Consider the following 19605-nt stretch of genomic DNA (forward strand, 5'->3'; position numbering starts at 1 on the left):
GCTACGGGGAAACTGCCAAGCAGCTTGGTGAAAAAAGGTCCACTGTTGGAGCAATCATTAGAAAATGGAAGAAGCTAAACATGACTGTCAATCTCCCTCGGACTGGGGCTCCATGCAAGATCTCACCTCGTGGGGTCTCAATGATCCTAAGAAAGGTGAGAAATCAGCCCAGAACTACACGGGAGGAGCTGGTCAATGACCTGAAAAGAGCTGGGACCACCGTTTCCAAGGTTACTGTTGGTAATACACTAAGACGTCATGCTTTGAAATCACGCATGGCACGGAAGGTTCCCCTGCTTAAACCAGCACATGTCAAGGCCCGTCTTCAGTTTGCCAATGACCATTTGGATGATCCAGAGGAGTCATGGGAGAAAGTCATGTGGTCAGATGAGACCAAAATAGAACTTTTTGGTCATAATTCCACTAACCGTGTTTGGAGGAAGAAGAATGATGAGTACCATCCCAAGAACACCATCCCTACTGTGAAGCATGGGGGTGGTAGCATCATGCTTTGGGGGTGTTTTTCTGCACATGGGACAGGGCGACTGCACTGTATTAAGGAGAGGGCGACCGGGGCCATGTATTGCGAGATTTTGGGGAACAACCTCCTTCCCTCAGTTAGAGCATTGAAGATGGGTCGAGGCTGGGTCTTCCAACATGACATGACCCGAAGCACACAGCCAGGATAACCAAGGAGTGGCTCTGTAAGAAGCATATCAAGGTTCTGGCGTGGCCTAGCCAGTCTCCAGACCTAAACCCAATAGAGAATCTTTGGAGGGAGCTCAAACTCCGTGTTTCTCAGCGACAGCCCAGAAACCTGACTGATCTAGAGAAGATCTGTGTGGAGGAGTGGGCCAAAATCCCTCCTGCAGTGTGTGCAAACCTGGTGGAAAAACTACAGGAAACGTTTGACCTCTGTAATTGCAAACAAAGGCTACTGTACCAAATGTTCAAATACTTATTTGCAGCTGTATCATACAAATAAATAGTTAAAAAATCATATATTGTGATTTCTGGATTTTTTTTTTTTTAAGATTATGTCTCTCACAGTGGACATGCACCTACGATGACAATTTCAGACCCCTCCATGATTTCTAAGTGGGAGAACTTGCAAAATAGCAGGGTGTTCAAATACTTATTTTCCTCACTGTATCTGAGACAGCCTTTGGGTTTGATAAACCAACTAAGTGGTAAAAGCCAGCATTTTCCTAGTACTACAGTATCTCATTAATCAAATGTTTTCAGTCCCTCCAAAGATCTGGAGAGATATTTTCATTTTCCTGTTGTCAAACATCTGTAATCTCAAAATCGCTTAAATAGGTTTAATTGTGTTGGGGACCTTGCCATCACTTGATTGAAATGTCACCACTAGTTGCTTCCCTGCTATTTCTTTACACTAATTTATTAATCATCTTCATTTCCTGGTTTAAATATTTCTAACAGCTGCAAACTTAATTTAAAACGAAATACTCCACTTCCCTGGGAATCACCTTTTATGTGTGATACTGTGATAACTGGCAGCCATTAAAATATTCTTACTGCAGATATTTAGCAGGAAACGCAGGCGAATCAGACATCGTAATATGGTTTCTGCATTTAGTGTACCAGTGAGCAGAGTTTCCCACAATGTATTACTGTGGAGGTGGACTTAATCACTTGAATTGAAGACCAGTCAGTAGAAATGTTTATACTTAAAATATAACTTAATTAACCTTCAGAGAAACAAATGCGCTACATCATGTATATTTAACAGAACAAGCCATATACAGTATTTAATGAGTACCGCAATAGTTTAGGCTATTATCTACTAGTAAAAAAAAATTATCACAAGCTTAGATGATCACAGCAATGCAGACATTACAAATGTTTTTAGTTACATCTGAGTTTGACATGTATAAATGTCCTCCATTAAAAAGGATTATCTGCAAGTTAAGAGACTGTCAACCTCTGTGTAGTGTTGAACACTGCAATGACAGAAAAACTTGTATTATAATAAGCATTAACAAGGAAGGATCAACAGCCATGCTAGCGACTATCAGGATTTATTTAGGCACTGTGGTGCTTTGAGCTAAATGCTAACATAGTGACAATGGCAATGCTAACATGCAAATGTTTAACAGGTACCGTATGTGTTTATCATCTAAGTTTGCCATGTAAAACATGCTAAAATGTAATTAGCTATCTAAGAGTTTCTCACAGGTTTCATTCAAAACCACAAATGTCAACCTCGTGGTGGCGCTAGAACAGTGGTTCCCAACCTGGGGTCCGCGCCAGAGATCACAGGGGGTGCCCATCTGTTTTGAGGTTGTCAAAAAAACTTTGATTTGCACATTTCAAAAAATCGTGATAACAGATAATTTATACAAAAGTCTGTATACATTTTTTTCCTCACTTAAAACAGTAGGCAGACTACTTAGTAGTAGGGCTGTAATGGTTTTGAAAAAGAGACCAAAATCCTGACACAAAAGTCCATGATCTCGTGTCGCGGATCCGAGAGACAGAACCGCGACACACCCGCTCATTTGACTGTGGACAGTGCAACTGTGGCGGCAGCGACTGGTGGGGGGTGGGCTCGGTAGCGGTGTATATTGTACGCCATTTGTATTAACAGTAGGTTATTGTAGGTCATTTTCCACCTTATAGTTTAGGGTTTATTTACTTGAATCTGCTCCTCTGCTCTTCTCACCACACTCACACACACACCTAGCCTGCTCTGGTGTCTCACGGCAACACACTGGCTTGCTCTGCCTCTTCCTGTCTCTCTCTCCCTGTATGTGTCTCAGCTGACTTTCTCCATCAGCAGTATGTTTCATAAAGTTGCCCTGTTTAATAAATATATTAATAAATGTGATTCAGTTTTCAAGTGTGCTGCATGTGGATCGAAACTGAAACTTAACGTTAGTGAGTGACATCTGCAGTGGTGCGTTCACTGTTGCTCCGTAGTGTCATTTGACTCCATTTGTTTGCCATTAGTAAGTAATTACATCATAGGAAAAGGAAAAAAAAAGGTTGGGAACCACTGCACTTGAGGACAGGTCACAGGATTCATCCTCTGGGGACCATGAATGTTGGTACAAAATTTAATGGCAATCTGTCCAATAGTTGAGATATTTCAATGGACAATGGAGCAATCAAAAATAAGACACACACACACACACACACACACACACACACACACACACACACACACACACACACACACACACACACACACACACACACACACACACACACACACACACACAGTAAGATACCATGGACAGGCAAATGTGACAACAATTTTAACATCTTGTTAAAATTGTTGCTTCAAAGTTATAAGCTGATGTTTCAGCCCCTGGTGGAGACACAGGATGTGCATATGGTACCTTGGTCTTGTGCCCGCTGACCAGCCGGGTACTGCTGTTGTCTGACCAGTTGATGTACCAGAGCGTTCCCGCTGTGGTGCCAACGATACCCATGTCCATTGTGTTGTCGAATGCCGCACTGACCGTTGTCCCATCCAGCATTATCTCCTGCTCCAACACCACCATGGTCCCACTGAAGGACAGCCGACCAAAAACAAAGAACCCATTATTAAAAGGAGACCCGACCACTTGAGGGTGAGAGAGTAACATATTGTCATTCGCCATCAGTTTCATATAAAACACATAGAAACATTTTTATGCTTGTTTTATACATGACATACTGCAAAGAAAAAAAAAAAGCCCACAAGTGAGGCCTAGCAGAAAAAGCACCATAAAAGCATAATAACACATTCGTATAAACACGTGTTATGATTAAGACAGATGCTGTTAGGCACACCATTTTTTTTAATTAACTGCGTATACTGTGTTTATTCTTTATTATTCCTGACTATCACCTAGAGACACTCTAAAGAGTGCAGTGGTCAAAGATGGATTCTTTTAGAGAGTAGCTACACAAAATGTGGTGCTTGTGTGTTCTCCAGGAATTTTTGATGTAATGTTTCTCTATGAATTGTAGGAGAAACTCACTTACAGGATCACAATTAGCTAAGTGCAATCAAATAAGTTGTTTGTAGTCATGTGATTCCGAGGTCATTCGAAATTCAGAATGAGGCAAGAAGTGAAATGCAGAATGGGTGAGATGGAGAAAATCCTGTACGGTGCTAGTTAATGTGTGTGAAATCTAGAATTTAGCAAGAAATTAAATGCTAAAAATCTTTTTTGAGGTCACAATGACATTTGAGACAGAGGTGTCACCTATTTAGTGTCCGACCAACTGAAATATGGTCATCAGTTCTTGAGTTATGGCTGCGTTTTGTGAGGTCACAGTAACCATTACTTTCGATCACCAAATTTTAATCAGTTCATCCTTCCAAATATCCAAATTTTAAGAAATTACCTCCAGGCGTGTCTGAGATATCATTTTCATGAGAATGGGTTGGACGGACAACCCAAAAACATATTGCCTCCGGCCACGGCTATCGCTGGCGTGGCAGAATAAAAAGTACCAAATGCCATTTACAGAGACCTGATTAACCAGTTCAAATTAAGTGAAAGGGAACACTTCTAACCTCGACGTCACAAAGCTCAAAATGCAGCAAAATATACAGTAGTTGCTAGGAAACAAGAGGTTATTTTTTCCAGTCAATGTCAAATTGATTGGCATTATTACCAGGAGAACCCCCCCCCCATCCCCACCCACCCACAAATGTATCCATAAGTGCCCCTTTCAACACCAAAAGGCTGTTGTACATATTTGACATCAAATTTCAGAGTTACATCACTTCATAAAACTTACTTTAAGAGACTCACTTATATGCCATCCAAAATCCTCCTTTTGAATTATTTTTTTCTGTTATCCTCTTCTACCTTTCTATTATGAAAGAGTCAACCACACTTTCCCTCTTTGCCCACAGTCACATCAAAATGAAATATAGGGTTACTTTACAATGCAGAATGATAACCCATGAGAACTAAGGTATTCTGAAATGTGCAAAATCTGTAGGGGATGAAAACCAGGAAATACTACAAGCAAAGAGAAAAAAAAAAAAAGCAGAAATCATAAATATACTATAGCTTTTTACTTATGTTCTTGCCCTTTGGCATGCATGTATAAATCACACAAAAAGACGCTACTGCCTAGCTAGGACACAGGAAGAACAGGAGAATGAGCTACAGACCTGTCTTCCCCACTGCAGACGTTTGCCTGAGGCTTCATGCCCTGTACAGCTTCTACCTCCCACATTCTCAACCAGCGGGTGTTGCTGCCTGTCAACAGACGGTTCCCTCGACACAGCAGCACTCCTACACAAAGAAACCATATCAATCCAATTACATGAAAGCCACATCAGTCAAAATGACTGTATGTATTTTACCAAGTGACATGAAAAGCACTTTAATTCAGTACAACTTACTATAAGAGAATAATGCTGTTGTTTTTTCTATATGATTCACTAAAGCTTTTTAGCTGAAAATATTGTTACGTAAACTAAATGGTCAGAATATACAGAGGGTTCATTTGTACCAATCTCCCCCTCATCAGCTTCCCAGGTCATGAAGCATTGCTGTGTGTTAACGTCCCAGACGCAAACATGTCCTCGATTGGTGGCAGTGAAGAGAAAGGTGTCCACGTGATAGCACAGAGCCGTCAGCTCCACATCACCCACCTCTGTGGGTGCTTTCACCCTCTGGACCTACAAGGGTGAAAGTGTGGTTTATTCTTGTACCATCACGTCTTAAGCCAAAATGGTGGATCAGCAAATAATGGATCTTGTTTTGTCAATTACACATAAATTCTTTACAAAATCTTTAAATATGTTTTTTTTGTGGTCATTTACCTTGAGGTCTACATCCAAGCCATGTGTATGGATGAGGCAGAAGTAAGCCCCTTCGCTGCCCACACAGGCAAGCTGGCTGGCTGCAGAGGGGCTGAAGGCTGCGTCATGGATCGGTCCTGACACACTCACACTGGACAGCAGCTGGAAGGTCTTGCAGCTCCACAGAGCCACCTCTAGGTCCGAAAAGTCTCCTATGGGACATTTGGAAGAATCACTATTAGCCCAGTCACTTGATTGGCCACAGCGACCTTTACTGTATTTTTGCATTTTAAAGTGGTGCAAAACATCAAGTTTAAAATGACAGGACTCATGACTAATGGATGCAATCCTATTCAAACTTTACTGACCAGCAGAGAGAAAGAAGCAATCATCCCTGGAGAAAGCAAGACTTTGCACCGCCCCCCTGTGGTAGGAGATGGTATTACGACAAGTTCCACTCAGGACATCCCAAATGCAGATGAGGCTCTTGCTACCATTGCTGCCGCCAGCTGCTGATGCCACCGTCTGGATGCCGAACACGAGAAAAATAGCCTGTTTCATAATCCTGGACTTCTTGGGCCCCACTATTGTTGAGTATGTGCACTGTATTGTACAAATACATTCATTTAAATGGAACCGGTTGCTTAAATACATTGATGAAGCAGCCTTGTGAGTTTCCTTTGGTCATTTATTATTGTCTGTGTTGAGTTCCATAATTATTTGACACATTAGAAGTGTACTCAGGGCCTCACTTGGAGCCAACTTCTGCTCTACAATCAAGTGTTAAAGTGGGTTAGTGATCAGACATGTCCTTCTCTGGTCTCCGGGGGAGAATGGATTTATAGATGTTGGTTTCCTTTTGTGCGTCTTGCCAAACAGCTGGGGCCAGTTAATTTTTCTGAGGTAGTGATCGCCTGCCTACCTGAGATCTTCCCTGCTGAGCTGACTGGCTGAGGCCAGTTCTGTCTAGTCTGATCTAGTAATGGACTTGGGAAATGTTTCCTCACAATCTGCTGTGATTCTCCCACATGGTGCCAAATGTCCACAATGTGTTATATGTTTAATTACAATTTGGACACTACATAGAAACATTTCAGGAGCAACCACATGAAGAGATGATCACAGGTTCCACACACTGTCTCTGTAAGCACATTCATTTTGTGGTGATACAGTCATCTGTTCATTAAATCTTGCTTATCCACTTGTGCTCACTTTCCCTATTTGCTTTTTCAAGAGCAGTTGCGGATATGTGTAAATTTTAGAAACGAGCCTAATAAGCATGCTGAAAGTGATGTTCATTCTACATTATTTCCTTAAAGAGTCACCACTCTGTTCAAATATCAGTTGATTATTATTACTTAACTAATTAATTAACTAATTATACTAATTGATTAATCGATTAGTCAATGAACAGAAAAATAATTGGCAACTATTTAACCGTTTCAGTCATTTTTCAAGCATAATTAGTGAAAAAAATGCTACAGTCTCAGGGTCAAATGGCAGGATTTGTTGCTTCTTTTTGCGTTATATGATATACAATATAAATCTGACAAAAAAAATCTGAAAACGAACCATTAATCTAAAAAAGAAATTAGCAGATTAATGGATAATGAAAAGAATCGTTAGTTACAGCACTAGTTATGTGCGTCCAGCGATGTGCTTTCAGAGTAACAGAAACACCAAACTTGAGACTCAATGTTTAGCACTAAACTTTGACACAAAAAAATAAATGTACTGCATTTTCAGATCATAGCCCTACCTACTGTTATATTGACTGAAGTCTAGAACTGTGACAAGTACCTGTGCATCATTTGTGACTGCAAGACAGGAGATCTCCTCGCTGTGGCCCTGCAAATGTCTCTGACTTCCTGTATGAAGGTACTCCACCACCACCACACAGCCACATGAGTATGCAAACAAACCTGCAACAGAAATCGATCACTGGATAGGGCAAAACAATAACCTTTTTAAAACAGCTGACAGTGGACAGTGTCCAAGCTATAGTTCATATCTTTATTTAATCTTAATTAGAATAAGACTAAACACAGACAAGAAGCTGTTTAAATCATATTTCACTGCTCACAATAATACAGCACTTGGATTTGACAGCCAGCATTTAAGTGTTCCCAAAAATATTTTGTTTTACTTTTAATTTGAGTATATTATGATAACCTTGGTCAGGGCTCCACACCATATTGCCACGCCCGTTGCCATTATAGCCAATCACTGCTTTCAGCTTTATGCCCTCTTCTCCTGGTTGGGGAGCCACGGCAGCCTGGATCAGAGAAAACATTAAGACGGGCCAGCAAACTAACTAATCTCACACTCACTGAACTGATACAGTCGATCATTATACAACATGCTCTTTTTACCTGATAAAGAGTGGAGCTCTTGAAACGAGGGATAAAGTGCCTGTAACAATCAGGGCGTGCTGGCTTCTTCCCTTTCAACTCAACTAAATGACAAAATAAATTATTAATAAAAATATACATTTCAAAAAAAAGAAAGGATACAAAAAAGGAGAAAGTAACAAAAGTAAGTCAGTTCACTGTTAATGCCAAACAATACACTGGGGCACTTACCAGCATCCATATGACTGGTATTCAGAGGAGATGGGTTGACCAGCTCTGTGACCTTAAGGAAGGAAACAGCAGGACTGGGGTCAGAGGAAGGACGTGAACCAGTGGTTGGGACTGGAACAGCTGGGACGGTTGTGGTGTCATCACAAATAGACAAGGAGCCCAAAACTGCAGGCGGGAAACCGGAGAGAAATAAACCTAATCATCATGTCCCTGCATCAATTGAAAACCTCTGTTATAGCCATTAGCAACAGATAAATTCCTCATACTACTGCAAGTAAATCTTGATGTTGCTAACCCAACTACTACTACTACTTTGAGAACAGCTAAGATATTTGCTACTCAAATCAGTGATTTAAAATCAGTGTTAAAATAATTGTGTCCCTGTATTTTAAAGAGAGGTTCCTGATAAATATGTACCCAAATCTGAAACATTTCATTTAGGAGCATTACAAAGCTGTGTCTGAATATAAAATAAACCAGCATAGTGACTGCTGACACACTGCAAGCATGCAATCAACAAGTCCACAAGAAATCCATTTATTTTCTACTGGCCTGACTAACCAAGTAAACTCCACCAACATGTGGATAATCAGCAAGCCTCTTGGCCATTAACAGCTGTCAAAAGCAATCTTCAGCTTCAATTAGACAGCCAGTATTATGTTTTATATTTATACATACAGTAGGTACAAATGCTATCATCTAATCATATTTTATTCTAACTTTCCTGTAGGGCTGCACGATTTGGAGAAAAATTCATATTGCGATTATTGTGGACAATATTGCTATTTGCGGTAGCAATTCAATTATATTGGAACACATGGTACTATGAGTCTACTTGCTTGATTATCAAGGAAAATGCACAGAATATTGACATTTTGAAATGTCTTTTTTGAACAAAGTTAAACAATAAACAATATTTTTAACAGGAACTAATAAAGCAGAACCAAGGGAGCGTGTTGCTCTACGGAGGAGGCAGCTAGAAGGAGCAAACATTGGCATACTGGCATCCTGACTCTGGATGGATGGCAGGATGCCTGGATGGATAAATCTACATCTGTTCATTGCAGAGACTCCATCCACAACCTGGAGGAGGAACTAGTATACAGTGTATTAGGATAATATTATATGGCGCTGGCTCATCCTGCCTGGGGTCAGAAAGACATTAAATAAAGAGGATTATGTTCAGTTAATAGTACAATGTTAGTATAATAATAATAGCATATAATAATTAATATATCCATCATAATTTCATATAATAGTATTGCCTACTATGTTACCACTAGCTGAATATTAAATCCATTACAGCTGTTTAATTTTGGTGGGGTTTTATTTATTCATTAAATCCTTGAGCAAGAAAGAGGCTCTACATTGGTCTCTAATTTGTTAATGCTAAGAACAAACTTGTCAATAATCATATTGTTCATCATTTGAATATTTGCTGTTTAACGTCCCACCCATCCAGGTTGTGACTGGTCAGTTAACGAAAAGTGAAACTTACAGGCACGTCGACTTTATGAAAAGTTGAACAACAAAAGGCACCGATAAATAGCGTTAAAACGTTAAATGGCCAGCGAGCCAAACCAAAACCTTCCTAATCTTCTCCCTGTTTTCTTCTGTCTTACTGCTTCAGCTGTCAACGACGTCTCTCTGTCTCTGTCACAGTGCGACTGGTGCTCCGGTGGAGAGTCCAACTATGTTTTGAACAATAGCGGCGGGGCAGGGAGGGGGCTTAAGGCAGGTTGTTGTCTTAAAATTTACTTGCACACAGCTCATAAATCATTTTTCTGATTGCACATAGTCCTCTATGTTTGTAGAGCCACATGCAAGAGCTTGGTGTGCAGACTGCAGCGCACAGCGAGTGTCACACACTTTTTCTGTTTTATTAAATCGCACACTTTTTGCGGTAATGTAATCATACATGAGGACATCGCGATTGCGATTAGATTAATTGTGCAGCCCTACTTTCCTGCTGTAAATCCATATAAGTTGGCAGGTGCACTCATTGTAGAGGCAAATACTTTAGACTTTAGCAAGAGATGCAACACCCAAGCAGTCCAGAAAAATCAATTAAAACCCTGCAGAGCACGCTGTTCCTCCTCTAATTCAATGGGAAATCGAATGGTATGTTTTTTTTGCAATCATTTATTTTGAATGCTGAGGGAGCATGGATTTCTCTTTCTTGCACTGCCCAAAACTACAACTCTGTCAATACATTGCCATTGTCTAAAGTCTACTCACTAATGAACAGACAAGTCAATCATGCATTAAGAGAAATGTCTAGGGAGAGGCATTTCAACACATTTCAAAGATTTTGACATTGCAAGGAATATAAGGTGTAAGCCTGTAATATAATTTATATGTGTAAATCTACTTTTATTAGCTACTGAAATTGCGTGAACTAGTTAGGTCACTGCTAAGTTATGAACACAAAGGTAGATTTGTGTAAATACACAATATTTTTCTTATCAGCTACAAATGTGTGTGCAAAAGATGTTCAGTTTTGACAGCTTATGGATAGTAATAGATAGGAATTGCTGGTTAGTCATTTAAAATTGAAATAGAGAACTCACCCCCCTGGTCAACTTGGTCAAGGGTGCTGACATCCAGTCGTGGTGGTGGTGAGGAGGGGAGAGGCGCTGTCTGTCGAGGCATCCCAGTGGACAACTGAACTCGACTCACTTCAGCTCCTGGTTGAACTGTTAGATTAGTTTAGAGAAAAAAATTGAATCACGTACATCTTCTGTTATTATAGCATAACTAAGAACTCTTAATCAAGTTACCTGATCGAGGAGTTGAGATGTGGCTTACTCTGAGAGGTGAACTGTGAGTGAAGACAGAGTGTATCGGACATTTACCAATAAAACACAAAAACACACACATTAAAACCAAAGATCCAAACATTCAACAGGGATTATTACCGGTTATCAGTCAAAGAGTCAACAGGATTTGCCAGGAAGTCCCAGAGGAATATGGCATCTCCAACTGAGACAACACCCAGCTGGTCAGGGGTGAAGCTCACCTGGCGGATGGCCTGACTGTGGCCTATGAACATCTGATAGAGAGAAAAACCTGTTTCAGTTACTACTGACACACATAAACGACTAATACTACCAAGGACGGTAACATACTTTCTATGATAATGATGACTGCAACATTTTACCTCATAACTGTGCAATTGTAATTGCTCTTAAGATTTTACTTTTTAATGGCATAATCACAGAATACACTAAAATATGTACATTCAATAGTAAAATAACTTTTATCTTAAATTAGTTGATTAATGGATTAGTTGTAGTTGTTTTCAGCTCCTTAAATGTAGACATTTGTTTGTTTTGGGCTTTGGACTGTAAATCAGACCAAGAAATTGTTTGACCAACAAATGGATAAACTGGCACTTCGTCTAAAAAATATCAGAAAACAACCCATTACAATTTTCCAAACTACTAAATCAATTCAGAGAGAAAATAATCTGCAGATTAATTGTTAATAAAAATGTTTGTTGGTTGCCTGCCCACTGTACTTATTTGTTTTCACAAGCTGTTAACTGACAGGTTGAAATCTGTGTTAAAAGTACTTTTACATTGCATTCAGTGCTTATTTGAATTGTACTTTTAAAATAAATAAATCAGCAACAGGGACTTTCTGTAGTTTATATTCCATGCAATAGTATTAATCTAAAAAGTATTCATTCTCTTACCTGCGAGTTAATATTGAGCTGCATGTTATAATCCCACACTTTTACAGCATTGTGTCCTGCTGTCAGCAGGTATCGACTGTCCTCACTCACAGCCAGGGACGAGCACTGGTGTTTCTGCACCTTAGACACCTGTCAGGAGGACAGAAATCCAGTCAGAAACAAACATACACAGACAAAATATACATATCAAAACTCGTACTCCTGTTAGTGTTTCTATTTCCAGACTGATTTTCCACATTTTTCTACCCCTGTGAGCTTCTTGTTTAGGGTTGGGCTGATAGACGATGCCATCGTCTCTCTCCCCATCTGCTCCATTTTCTTCATCAGCAGTATGTTTTATAAAGTCGCCTAAAAGACTGAGAACTCGCCTTTTTTCCATATATTTCCACCCGCGGTCCCTTATCACGGCAGCAGGCGAGCCGCACGTCTGCTTATTAATGACGCAGACTATCAAACAACTGAAACCAACATTTGCACCCTGTGTGTTCAATGCTGCTTTACCTGGTCCGTACGTAAAATATCCACCGCGACTTGTACCGTAAGTTAATAGTCTGCCATTTGTTTTTACCGAGTGAAGTCTGTGCGAGAACACATGCACATAAGACGACTGCTGACCCCCACTATGATTCATTGTAGACATTGTCCGATGGAAATTTTGTAGACATCGCCCAACCCTATTCTTGTTATGCAGTGCTATCTGGCTCCTGATTTTAGCTCAACTAAACAACGATGTTCCAACAGTTCTTAAAACCCAACTACTTTTTCCTCCAAATACAACTATATGCCGTGTATACACTGAACAAAATTATAAACGCAACACTTTTGTTTTTGCCCCCATTCATCTTGAGCTGAACTCAAAGATCTAAGACTTTCTCTATGTAACAGATAACAGATCCTTGCAACATGGGTCTGTGCATTATCATGCTGCAACATGAGGGAATGGTCGTGGATGAATGGCACAACAATGGTCCTCAAGATCTCATCACGGTATCTCTGTGCATTCAAAATGCCATCAATAAAATGCATCTGTGTTTGTTGTCCATAACACATGCCTGTCTATTCCATAACCCCACCACCACGGGTCACTCGATTCACAACATTGACATCAGCAAACCACTCACCCACATGACACCATACTCGCGGTCTGCCATCTGCCCTGTACAGTGAAAACCAGGATTCATCCGTGAAGAGAACGCCTCTCCAAAGCGCCAGACGCCATCGAATGTGGGCATTTACCCACTCAAGTCGGTTACGATGACGATCTGCAGTCAGGTCAAGACCCCAATGAGGACGACGAGCAAGCAGATGAGCTTCCCTGAGACGGTTCCTGACAGTTTGTGCAGAAATTCTTTGGTTATGCAAACCGATTGTTGCAGCAGCTGACCGGGTGGCTGGTCTCAGACGATATTGGAGGTGAAGATGCTGGATGTGGAGGTCCTGGTCTGGTGTGGTTACACGTGGGTGATGTGTGATGGACAGTTTTTTGAGTGGCCTTTTGAGTGTGCCTGAGGCTGGCAAAGGTGTGCCTGCCTCAGGCAGGTGGATGTGAGGTGGATGGATTATCTCGGCAAAGGAGAAGTGCTCACTAACACAGATTTTGACAGATTTGAGAACAATATTTGAGAGAAATAGGCCTTTTGTCTACATAGAGAAAGTCTTAGATCTTTGAGTTCAGCTCATGATGAATGGGGACAAAAACAAGTGTTGTGTTTATAATTTTGTTCAGTGTATATGTATTTGACCTTTTAGAACAGACTATATACACACACTAACTTAGAAAGTACCTAAATTATAACCTACACTTTAAGATTTCGATTGTCAAGTAAACTATTTATTCTTTCATCTTTTTCTTTTTAAAGGGATGTGATAGTAACAGAATAAGCAGGTTATAGACTCAGCATGTAAGTACTGACAGAAATGTATGTCTCTTTCTACGTCTCAAGTGAATGCTCGTCCTTGGACCCTCTCAACAAGTCATTTATAGATTCTTCTACTACTTAACACGATCAGCTAATGTGTTAAAGTTCAGCAGCGTTACCTCTCGGAGCAGACGACCTGTCTTGGTGCTAACCCACAGGATCTTGTTAGCAGATGTGGCAACCAACAAGTGTTCAGTGGAGGCCGGAGAGAAGCAGACCTTTAGCGCAGAATCAAGACGGGGGCTCTCTACGTCCAAAATACTGACATCTACATGGAGCAACTAGACAGAGATGGAAAGGATCAGTGTGGATACACACAGTAAGACATAAATACCTAGAACAACATCACTACCAAAGCTCAGGCGACATGATGAATATATTAAGTGGGCGGAATGGGATTATTATAAACATTTACGTTCAGCTTAAGAACACCTTCTGATGGTATATGATTTTGGGAAAAACTCCAAAAAGGGAATTCCACATAACCAGTTAATATACCTGATCAACGTGACAAATGGCACGATGCCGAAAGGTGACAGTGCGCACAATACCTCATCCAATGACCGGGCGTCAGCGATGGTGACAATGTACTCCGATGGACCAACAAAAGCCAGACAGCGGCTGTCACTGCTCACCGTCAAGGCGTCTGGAGCGCGCTCAGTGTCTCGGGCCACCACATTACCTAGCCAATCAGGGACAAACAACATTGATGTTGAACGTGGCTGCATGATATGTTAGCTTGTGTCTGCAATTTGAACCAGTAAGTTATTGAGTAATAACTAATAATACACAATTAAGTAACACACAAGTAAGTGCAGGCATTATCTTAGTGTTGTTAATTGCATAGAATCTATTTAATGGAATAGCTAGCAAATAAAATTAATGTATGAATGTTTAACTATGTGATTAAGCTGATTTAAGTTCACATTTCAATGATAAATGTAACATATGATGTACTGAAATTAACTTGGGTGTGTCTGTGCACTGGTTTGTGCTTATGTCTACATACACACAACTTTGATCACACTGTGGTCTTCCTCAGAGGCGTCGTAAAGTGCCAGAGAGCCCTGGGAGTCGGCACTGTACATGAACTCCCCATCTGGAGAGAAGGCAAGACCCACCACTTCACCTCTGTGCTGCCTAAATATGTATACATAAAACACAAACAATCATACATACAGAAAAACAAGAACACAATGGTTTGGCATTACTCTCTCTTGGCTGACACACTCTAAGGCCGCATGTGTTATATACATGTTAAATAAGAATTGCACATGTGTGCATTTACCATGTATATGTGTAGCAACACATAATAAATGCACCGTATTGTGTCTCTACCAGCTGGCCCATAACTGAGGCTGGCCGAGGTGGAATCTATTGTATCCAGCTGTATTTGTTAGTAATTATACACACCTTGACATATGATATTATAGCATGTAGTAACTGCGCCCAACGCATACTTTTGGTATCCAAAAAAAGAACGGCAGCAGGTGGTGGAGCTGGAGCTTACACATTAGTTTAGACTTACTTGTGTTCAGCCAGCAGCTTGGCACTGGATATGTCAAAGACTCTGACGATGCCGGAGCTGAAGCCACAAGAGAAGACCTGCTCGCTGGGATGGAAGGCCACTGAGCTGGGGCTGTCCTCTGACACAAAATCATACAACTAAGAACAAGAAAACAACATTTAGTTCAACAGTAAACACACAAGTGGTAAAACAATGGTAACGGACACACATTTCTGACTTGCTCCAAGTATAATTTGAAAGAGGCTTTAATCATCAAGCACAAATCTGTAATGTAGTAAAAAAAAAATCTGAATTGTCTGAGAACTATCTCTACCTTTCTAAAGCACAGATCAGTTTGACAACGACCAAAAACAGAGCCTTGAATGACCTTGCTTGGACAGAGAAAGAACAATGGACAAAAAACTACATAGAGTGTTTATGTTTTTGTACAGTGAAATTGTGTACATAGATTTGAGCCTTTTGGATCCAAAAATTCAAACAGTGCCTCTTAGATGAAATAATCCATCCATCCATCCATCCATCCATCCAGCCATCCATCCATCCATCCATCCATCGTCAACCGCTTATCCTGCATACAGGTCGCGGTGTAGATGAAATAATGACACGATACAAAGAGGTAGTAATAGTTGCCAAAAACATGTAAATATGGTGTTGATTGACCTGATGCAAGGAATCCATATTCCAAATGCGCACTGTGCCATCGGAGGAGGCTGTTGTGAGATGTCGACGAATGCCATCCACACTGAAACCGAGCACAGTGTCTGTATGTGACCTCATCAGTGTGTTGTAACCACGGCTGCTCACGTCAAGGAAACCCAGGTTACCAGTAGAGGTGCCTGCCAGGACCTGAAGGCTGTCTGATGAGACTGACACAAGGCTCACAGGTCCCTCGTGCTCTGGAAAACAATGTGCCAGAGTGAGTCTCCATTAGTGGTGCACTGGATATGAATGTTAGTACACAAATGCGATAGGCTTGGGCCGACAGACGATGCCATCGTCCACTCACACACACCTACACATCTGGTGTCTCTGTGCAAGCACACCGGCTTGCCCCGTCTCTATCCCCCTCTGTCTGCTCCACTTTGTCCATCAGCAGTATGTTTTATAAAGTTGCCTAAAAGACACAGAACTTGTCTTTTTTCCGTATATTTCCACCCGCGATCTGTTTTGCTTTGCCTGGTCCTTGTGATTTGTAACGTAATAAGTTTTTTACTGAGTGAAGTTTAAGTGAACGTAAGACGACTGCTACATAGGGACGTGTGACACTACTGGACTGGAAAATTCCAACATGGTGTGAAACTAATTTCCAGTTCGCTGGCTGTTGTTAAACATCTGTCCTGCACTGTTAACAGTGCCAATACACACTGTTAACAGTGCAGGACAGATGCAACCTGATAAAATGACCCCTTGCAAACTAGAAAAAGACTATTTAAATATACATGAACTAAAGATTATATCACTGCCTTTGGAGCGGAACTCAGCTCGTTTGTTTGCTGAATGTTATGCCATAGCCTACTGTGCCTACCAGCCTCGAGGAAGACGGCAGAAAAATCAAGGGGCCAGAGCCGCAGGAAGCCATCTTCAGAGCCTGTGGCGCAGAATGATGAGGACACACTGATGCTGTTGATAGCAATACCTGGACCTGGGACACGCGCACGCGCACGCACACACACACACACACACACAATAACAAAGTTACCCCTATACACAACCCTTGCTGTAAACTACTAAATAACAAACATTTTGACAAGTTTGATTCAGACACACCTGTGTAAAAAGTCCATTTGTCTCTGCGGGTTGCATGCTGCTGCTGTACAGGCAACAGCCTCCTGACATTTCTGATAACAACTCTGCTGTAGTCAATTTCAAAGATATAGCCACTCCGACTGCTGGCAAATCTGTGCAAACACAATCACAGAGGAAAAAATGTAAGCCCTTAATAATATAATGTTTTCTGTGGATTTGGATTAGATTATTTTCTTCCACTGCAACATAAACCTGTATGGTTTAATGACTGGTTTGCTCACTCACAGTGTTCGATCATCAAGGTGCCAATTGGACGAGTTTCCCTCCTCAAAGGCAACATCAGTGAAGTCCATAGAATGGTATTCACCCAGGTTGACTGGACAGGAGCGCAGGGACCCATTCCGCACTCGCCACAGGCGAATGTTGTCACGACCACATGACACCATCCTGAAACCAGCAGACTCGCAGATTAACCCATAGACTCACGGGTTCTAATTTACTGGCTGGATGATGCTTATTTATTTCTGGTTTCTGGAGCTGCAACCTTTTCCCCTCTCCCACTCTCACACCAAGGTGTTTGACACCTTCCTGCACTAAAAGTACCAAAGACACAGAAGGTGAGTGAGAGAGTGGACTGATATCTGTCCAGACACGTCTGCAAGATTAACACAACTCTTGTTGTAGAAGTTGTGAAAATAAATGTCTATCTTATATTAGCTACAGACCTAACATGAAGTAATGTGTGGCTCATTGGCAACACTTAACAACAACACACAATAAAATTGTTTGATAATTTAATAAAATAGAGCAATTGCACCAATTTCATCAACATTTACTCGACAGACATATGCACAAAAATGTTCCAATATGCAAACATGGACTGTTGACTAAGACATAATCAAGTATACAGATAAAAATACAAACACCGAGAATAGAGGGTACCTTGTATCATCAAAGAAGGCAACCTTTATGGTGTGGATGTCGACATCTGTGTGTGCTTTGGCTAAGATGGTCACCTCTCCACCTTTACTAACGTTCAGAGTGTTCCACACCACCACCATCTATGAACGTTGGAAATAGGACGACAAACAGAGACAGTCAGCTCGCGGGTTTGCGGAGTCATAGACTAATAAGGGGAGCAATTTATAGCGTGTCGTTTGAAATTATATCAGTCAAAATAATGATATGAGGTGCTGCTTGGCATTTTTTCGTCTAGCTCTCTCCACAGTGCAGCTGGTGCTAATTGTCTTCCGACACAAATTAGAAACTAAGGCCTTGAATTTTCATGTGGGGAAATCTGCATGTGTGGCACTTACTGTTTTACTGTGGCTGTCTTTACCCACTCCACAGAGAATACCGCCTCCGTATGAAAAACTTCAAAATGGAAAAAGAACATAAAAGACAAAAATAGTGAGCAAACAGTGTAGTAGGGCTGCAACTAACGATTACTTTCAATGTAAATGAACCTGTGGATTATTTTCTCGATTAATCAATCAGTTGTTTGGTCTAAGAAATATTCAGTTTATTGTCAAAGTGGAGCAAAGAAACCAGAAATATTCACATTTAAGAAGCTGGAATCAGAGAATTTGTCTTAAAAAATTACTCATTCCGAATAATTGATTATCAAAATAGATGGCGATTAATTTAATAGATGACAACTAATCCATTAATCATTGCAACTCTAAAGCTTAGTTAGACCTCAATGATTATGTAAGATAACTGTATGTACGGGAATGCATATGTATCTGAAGTTCGTTACCTGAGAGAAGATATTGAATGAGCGTGAACCCTGACCATTGCCAGGCAGTTTCCTTTGTTGTAGTTCCATACTCGAACTACACCGTGGCCAGTTTGTGCTGAGGCCAGCAGTGTTGTGTTTCCATTAAAAGCCAGTGTAGATACCTACAAAGAAAACACATGGACAGATGTTCATTTAAATTCCAGAATGAATACACATACAAATTCTCTCTTTATTGAATGTAACTGCAATACAAGGCCGGGCACTAGGTGAATCTTACACGTTAGAAGAGATTCTGCTGCGGAGGTAGAGCAACACATCACAGCTCATTTACCTTATCAGTGTGACCGATGAAGAATCTCTGCTGGTTAGAGGATATCTTCATAGAAACGATAATTGCGTGACACGGATACACCACTGCATCACCTGCTTTGGTCCACAGGGCCTATAATGGAATACAGTTCAGTTCAGCTGATAGACTGCAATCAGTCATTGGTGTAGTGAATTTTATTCTCCAACTGAGCATACACATTTAGTAGTGGCTCCTCCAAAGCCGATGATTCGATTGAGCCTGAGAATTGGGTCTGGAAGCAGTTTCTAATAAGCAGAGCAGAAA

At 40.9% G+C, this 19605-nt stretch overlaps 1 protein-coding gene across 1 annotated transcript in view; it reads right to left on the reverse strand.

Annotated features, from left to right (window-relative positions):
- wdr90 (WD repeat domain 90) overlaps positions 1-19605 on the reverse strand; it is a 28240-nt gene that overhangs the window by 4137 nt on the left and 4498 nt on the right. The window contains exons 11-36 of the mRNA XM_046068496.1: positions 19518-19586; positions 19324-19434; positions 19011-19153; positions 18568-18625; positions 18194-18312; positions 17537-17698; positions 17273-17403; positions 17031-17147; positions 16166-16401; positions 15506-15642; positions 14987-15117; positions 14529-14659; positions 14097-14258; positions 12059-12187; positions 11280-11413; positions 11142-11182; positions 10932-11057; positions 8362-8526; positions 8152-8234; positions 7952-8054; positions 7580-7701; positions 6148-6304; positions 5801-5991; positions 5488-5656; positions 5144-5267; positions 3366-3537 (exon numbers count right to left, since the gene is read on the reverse strand). Coding sequence (XP_045924452.1) covers positions 3366-3537; positions 5144-5267; positions 5488-5656; positions 5801-5991; positions 6148-6304; positions 7580-7701; positions 7952-8054; positions 8152-8234; positions 8362-8526; positions 10932-11057; positions 11142-11182; positions 11280-11413; positions 12059-12187; positions 14097-14258; positions 14529-14659; positions 14987-15117; positions 15506-15642; positions 16166-16401; positions 17031-17147; positions 17273-17403; positions 17537-17698; positions 18194-18312; positions 18568-18625; positions 19011-19153; positions 19324-19434; positions 19518-19586 — 3423 coding nt within the window. The remainder of the gene's footprint in view (positions 1-3365; positions 3538-5143; positions 5268-5487; positions 5657-5800; positions 5992-6147; positions 6305-7579; positions 7702-7951; positions 8055-8151; positions 8235-8361; positions 8527-10931; positions 11058-11141; positions 11183-11279; positions 11414-12058; positions 12188-14096; positions 14259-14528; positions 14660-14986; positions 15118-15505; positions 15643-16165; positions 16402-17030; positions 17148-17272; positions 17404-17536; positions 17699-18193; positions 18313-18567; positions 18626-19010; positions 19154-19323; positions 19435-19517; positions 19587-19605) is intronic.

This window comes from Micropterus dolomieu, linkage group LG14 (assembly GCF_021292245.1).
Source record: "Micropterus dolomieu isolate WLL.071019.BEF.003 ecotype Adirondacks linkage group LG14, ASM2129224v1, whole genome shotgun sequence".
In the NCBI taxonomy this organism is placed as follows: Eukaryota; Metazoa; Chordata; class Actinopteri; order Centrarchiformes; family Centrarchidae; genus Micropterus; species Micropterus dolomieu.